The 6,509-nt window shown below is 39.8% G+C and overlaps 1 protein-coding gene across 1 annotated transcript in view; it reads right to left on the bottom strand.

Moving 5' to 3' along the window:
* Window positions 1-373: 373 nt before the first annotated feature.
* Window positions 374-6,509, bottom strand: part of LOC107689561 (glucocorticoid modulatory element-binding protein 1-like) — a 22,364-nt gene continuing 16,228 nt past the window's right edge. The window contains exons 6-8 of the mRNA XM_016487582.1: window positions 5,363-5,500; window positions 4,501-4,623; window positions 374-2,183 (exon numbers count right to left, since the gene is read on the bottom strand). Coding sequence (XP_016343068.1) covers window positions 1,369-2,183; window positions 4,501-4,623; window positions 5,363-5,500 — 1,076 coding nt within the window. The 3' untranslated portion in view covers window positions 374-1,368. The remainder of the gene's footprint in view (window positions 2,184-4,500; window positions 4,624-5,362; window positions 5,501-6,509) is intronic.

Here is a 6,509-nt window from a genome sequence, read left to right as displayed (position 1 = left end):
TTATTTAAAAAAAAAAAAATTACTGACCTTAATCTTTTAAACTGTAGTGCAGACCCATGAAAAGAGTACTGGCTGGTGTGAATGTATCATCCTCTTGACTTTTGATACACATATATCAATACATTAAACACTAATAAGTCCCCCTTTCTCATCTCATCTCATCTCAACAAAAACCATAAAAAATAACACTTAATTTCAGCACTTACTCTCCTCATCTAATCCCATGCAAAGCATGCTGGGAACTAGTACGTTTCATTTGACACAAATCAATTAAATAAACTTACAAATTACGTTAGGAAAAAAATGTGTAAGACTTGATGCATTAGCTCATTTTAATTCATTCAAACAAGCAGCAAAATAATGTTTTGCATGAACTGCGTAAGTTTGAACATTCTGCTAAACATCTCCATTTGTGGTCCACAGCAGGTCTGTGAGTTTAGAATGACATGAGGGTGAGTACATCATTACAGAATTATAAATGTAGCACGAAGAATTTCTTTAAATGCAATAAATTAACTTGTTTCGCAAAATTAACAACAGTGTATTTCTGCAATTACTTTTCAAAACATAACTCTGAAACTGTAACAGACTTTGAAATGCACAATCCCGCGATCTATCATCATTTACAATATAACTCACGGGGAAAGGAAGATGCATTTTATTTTCAGTGAAGGACACACGGGATCCATTCACAAACATTCGCAACGCATCTTTCATTACGTGTGCTAACGGCATGATTCCCAACTCTGATCCTGGGGACCCAAAGCACTATGCTTTTGCCTCTCTTATTTACACACAATTCAGACTATAATATTATTAGCAGAGCTGCATGAAGTGAAGTGCTGCGAGTCCCCAGGACCAGAGTTAAAAACCACTGTGTTAAAATATCACCAACATTAGTGCCATTTATACTCTGATGTCAGAAAGTACATAGAGACCACAAACAGTGTAATTTCTCATTATGGGAGTGTCTTAAATTTCACTTTAACTGTTAGTCTTCACCTTCAGATCGAAGATTCACAAACTGGATATCTGGCCATGGCTACAACGTGACATTTTGGCACCAAAACAAAAAGAAACTGAAAAGTAAGTGCCTGATCTAACTTTCCACACTCAGAAGCGAAAGCAAATATTGAATGTGTTCCAACAAAACATCACAAATTGTTGCTTTTCGCACATAAAAAAAAAAAAAAGGAATACTGAACAAATACAAATACGTGACACGTCAGGCTTGAAGAGCTGAGCTTGGCTGTGCAGGAAGTGAGTAATGAAAAAAAAAACAAGACAGCTGGGGCGACACAATCCCGGTCCCTGTCTGATTTGGTCCGTCAGTCTCTAAAGGGCGGTTTGTGTGAGCGTGTCGGTGTCTCATTTGGCTTTGCCGGCGTCCTGTGTCTCTTCCTCCACCACTACAATGGGCAAATTGTGGACCTGACCATTGGCATCCAGCTGTATCTCCCCCGTCTCCTCCGTTTCGCCTTGCACTAGCTCCTCGTCTCCTTCCACCACGGTCGCGCCGCCCCCCGCTTCGTCGCCCTCGAGCTGCAGCTCCATGACGCTCACGCTGTGGTCGGCGGCGGCCGGGTCTATTTCGATCAGGGTGGTGTTGTCCTGGTTCTCGTCCTCCTGCACAACACTGACGACGCCCTCTTGCATCACTACCGTACCTGCAACCACCTGACCGTCCTGGGCTACACCAGCAGCAGTCGCCTTCTGCGTCAACTGGATGAGCTCGATGGGGCTCATGACCGTCCCGAGCTGTCCGTGGTCCTGCACGGCTGTGGCTCCCAGCAGCGTGAGCCCAGATGTGGGATGGAGGGTGATGGCTTCGGTTTTTCCATCCGAACCTGCGGAGATTCTCGTGAAGAGCTGCGAGCCGGCGGGGAGAGCGTGTAGGGTGACCGTATTGGATGGTTGACTGAGGCCGGCCACCGTGAACGACTGGCCGATGGAGGAAAGGGTGATCGGGGAAAGTACGGTGAACTGCTGGGGCTGGAGGGTGAAAGGCTGGGCTATGGATGTGCCGAACACGGTGGTGGAGGCGGGCCGCTGGAGGCGGGGGCGTTTGGGAGCGCGTTTGGCTGGAGGAGTGGAGGGGAGAACCAGACTGCTGAGGGCCTGTGATTGAGACAACCAGTTGAACGACTGCTGCCGCTTCTGCTCCTCTACCTGCTGTTCCAATGCTAAACATAAACACAAGAGATGGTGTTGTTTTCAGAGCAATCTATGACTGGTCACACTTTAGTTTATGGACCAATTCTCACTATTAACTAACTAATAGCTTTGACTTTTGCTTCAAAAAGCTCCTAATTTGCTGCTTTTTAATAGTTAGTAAGATAGTTGTTAAGTTTAGGTATGGGATAGGATTAAGTGATCTAGAATATGGTCATGCAGTAACATGTGCCTTATAAGTACTAATAAACAGCCAATATGGTAGTAATAAGCATTATAATTAATATTGAGAACTGGTTCTTAAAATAAAGTGTTACCCAGTGACTTTACCACAGTAACAAGTGTTCATATAAGCCTGATGCTTATGTCTAAACCCCCTTAATGTTCACATGAAACAGAAATTGCGATTGTCTTTTCATCCCAACTGTGACATATCAGAGTGAAACGACTTCTCGAATGAGAAAATAAGTATCATATCATTGAATTATTCACTAATTGCTGTGATGTAAATAATGTGAGTGACAGGTTTCTGGAGGGGAGGGATTAATGTTCAGGCCTTGAGCCGGTGCAAACGTCATCAGAGAAGCAGCCCAGGCTCATTGGAATAACATGCCTCTACCTACATTTTTGCAAAACTCCAAAAAACCTACCTATGCATTTCAGTTTCCAGCTGAAATAAATAATAATGGCAGTAAAACACCAACAATGTTTGCTTATCTCACAAATTATGATCAAAGGGGCAAATTATTGATTATGAAGGACTTATTTTCATAATGTTTGACATCAAAACACTTTTACCATAGTGCATGATTTGTAAATGAGTAAATGTTGATGTTTCAGTGTGTTGTTTTATTTTCTTTTGTATATTAATTTATTCTATCTTAATCATTTTATTATTCCATTTAATCATATAATCATTTATAATAAAATATTTTCATTTCATTGATTCATTCATTCATTAGTCATTTATATTATATTATTTTATTTTATATTATTTTTCCATTGTTGTTTAGTCTTATGATTGTGTGGTTTCAAGGCATATTTGTGTTCATGAGTAAGAGATAAGAAAATGTCTCCATTCCAAGGTTTTTAACGTCACAGGATGATGTTGTGAAGCAGTAATTTTCCATTGCTACTGTTTCTGGTGTGATAAAACTTGGTTTTGTGCTGGTCAGACGAAGTCTGAGCATTGAAACATACGCAACTAAGATTATTCAATAAACTTTTTTTATCTTCATCACTTCGTCTCCTGCTTCTGCTCTTTTCTGGCTTTACTCAGTCAACTTCTTGGCTGATAGAAGACTGTTAATACAGTAAAATAGTTTTGGGTACCAGACAAGGATTTGGATATTCGACAACTTTGCTGACTAGTTGTTCTGTTTCCAGACAAAACAGATATTTTCTACAGGATCTGGCGTATGGATTTAATATATCTGGTGTGGAAGCATGATCTAACACACTAAACTTGATCGGTAGCTCAGCTGGAACAGCATCGCACTTGTTATATGAAGCGCTCGGGTACCAGTCTCGTGAATCACAAGTCACAACAGTCAATAAAAGACTCAAAGACTCGTAGAATCAAGCTAAAATGGCATGGATGCTTTAGCAAACACGTTTTCAACCCATGTTTGCTGTTGTCAACACCACTTGTTAGATTAAGAGTAGGGTTTAGCGTAGGTGGTACACTATAGAGCCTTAATCTTTTACCACCACTCACCAGACTGCCACGATACATACAACTTAAAAGAACATCGCCACATTCACTTTGACCTGTTTTGTATAAAACTGAACTGGTGCAAATCACGCATGAAGCAACGTAATATAACTTTGCAGAAATGTCACCAAAGGCATATTTTTTCAATGAGTTTAAGTCAGCATAATGTCTGTTGAGGGACCATCAAAATAAAGTGTTAGCAGATTTTAAGCAGACAGTCCACTAATACGCTACTGACTGCTAGCTGACATGTAGTTGCAAAGTTACTTATAGTGAGTAGAATGTCTAAAGTGGGCTCTCAAAATAAAGTGTTCCTCTGCTATTCCAAATGTGTATATGCAGCTCATCCTATTAGAATGTATACAGTAGAATCTTTCACAAAATGATTTCAATTGTGCCATTCGTTTTAGAAACACTTTTAGAAAACCTGTGAATGTGAATGATGGGAATTTGTGATATAATATAGGTTCAGAAAAGTGTATTACCATACAAACATGTAACTTGTGTGAGATGACACTTGTGTTTGAGTGAGTGTGTTTTGTCTGAGTTTGGAAAACGTTTCAGCGTGCCCAAAAGTTCTGGTCTGAAAACGTCCCTACTGTCTCTTGACTCACTCGTCAGTGCTCTGAGGACCTGCGTCTGCTCCGGGTCCGTCATTTGCCGCCGAACATTCAGAATTTGTTTGATGGAGTCCAGCAGGTCAAAGACTTGTGCCAGGTTACTCAGAACCGCAATCTCTGCAAGACAGACCACATGATCGCATCTCACGAACAGTAATTCAGCCACATTCTACTTCCAGCACTACACTTGAATAACAACACAACAACATGGACTGAAATAAACTGACAACAAAATGACATACTAAATGTGTTTTTCATGGATCAACTTGAACAACAGGCTACAAGATGCTCCAAAAAACCAAATGCACCTGGTGAATCTCATGAAGTCTGAAAATGTATTGAATTGGTTAAATTAATTAATTCAATTAACTCAAAAAGCTTGACAACCCTGATATAAAGGTCTTAATGGTCCTGAAATAAATTAACTGCCAAATAAACTGCTTTTGTGAATAAACAGGTTATCATTTAATTACCTGACAGTCTGTCTGCTAATCTTCAACATGTCTGCCATTAAACATTTATTTTGGATTTATTTCAATTGGATTATTTTTGGAGTTTACTGCAAAACCCAATGACGATTTAGGATTAGGATATGGTAGGATTCAGTGTACAGTACTATGATCATTTCTGTTGTATCTGCAACGTTGATTGACAGCTCACTCTGACAGATTCAATAATGTCATCGCTATGATGTGATTGGTTATCGAGGCACACGAGACGCTTGCGCTTTCTCCAATAGTAGAGCTGCAGAGGTTGATATCTTTTCACTTAAGAGTATTTTTGTCCTGAAGATCTGAGCTGGTTCAGGTGTGTTTGATTAGGGTTGGAGCTAAACTAGCACAGATGACGTACTGACCTGCGTCCTGTAGAGAGCTCTGATCGGTGCGTAGCTGAACTCCTCTCAGCAGACTCAACAGCTCTGAGTGGATATTGGACACCACCTCCCCCATCAGCCCCACCTCAGTGATACCCCTCCAGAAACTCAGTGTCTCATCTGGGGGTCACACACAGTACAGCATTTATGAGCTCTGTGGACGCCATCTTCATTAACATATGTCAGTCAGTATGTCACCTTTATTTATATAGCGCTTTATAAAATACTGGTTGTGTCAAAGCAGATTTACAGTGTTATGCAGGAAAATAGTGTCAATAAAGCAAACAATTCAATTCTGCTGTGCAGCTCTGACCACGTGACTTTCTGAAGGTTTACCTGAGATCTCAGTTGAGTCTCTTTTCTCTGGGCTTTCTACCGTGGCTGTGCTCCACTCCACCGTACCAATCACGTCTTCTTTCTTCTCCTCTACTGTGGCCGTCTGACCTCCGTTACCCACAGAAACATGCCCTGCAGGACACACACACACACACACTATGTATTAGAGTCATTCTATAATTTAAGGTACATTTCATGTACACTGATGATTATATTTTTCATAATTTTCTTCAGATATATCATATTTTATCCAGTGAGATACTATAATTTCATACTATAATACTATTCTCATACTATACATAATACTATAATCTCACACATACATTTTGTGAACACTGTTTTTCAGTTTGCTTGAAATTGCCTTTATGTCTATTAAATTGCAGTTTTTGCAATATCTGCTTTTTGAATTGATGGGTCTTGAGTTCAAGTCAAAATTATCTATATTAAATGTATTTCTACAATCTAAGTACATAGACAAATTGAGTTTGAAATGTAATCTTCTATCAAATAAGAAAATATAAGTGTGTGCCGAAGCATAGTATGTTGAAAAGTGTACGCCAGAAGTTTCCCGGATGGTCTACTATTTCCGATAGATTTCTGATGTGTGGATCCGTGCACACTCTAACGGCTAATATTGCCCACAACAAACTGCGCTTTGGAGGAGGATTCGGTTCAGAACTACAAACATGAAAATAAAGTGTTAAAAAACTACAAAAATGGCAGAAGTAGGGAGGTTTAGAAAAAGGGGTTTGAGTTACTAATAATTAACATTTAACTCTAATATATACATAAA

The sequence above is a fragment of the Sinocyclocheilus anshuiensis genome, unplaced genomic scaffold (assembly GCF_001515605.1).
Source record: "Sinocyclocheilus anshuiensis isolate Anshui unplaced genomic scaffold, SAMN03320099.WGS_v1.1 scaffold369, whole genome shotgun sequence".
NCBI lineage: Eukaryota > Metazoa > Chordata > Actinopteri > Cypriniformes > Cyprinidae > Sinocyclocheilus > Sinocyclocheilus anshuiensis.
The sequence above is the reverse complement of the archived record's forward strand: the minus strand, read 5'-3'. Positions and strand labels throughout refer to the sequence as shown.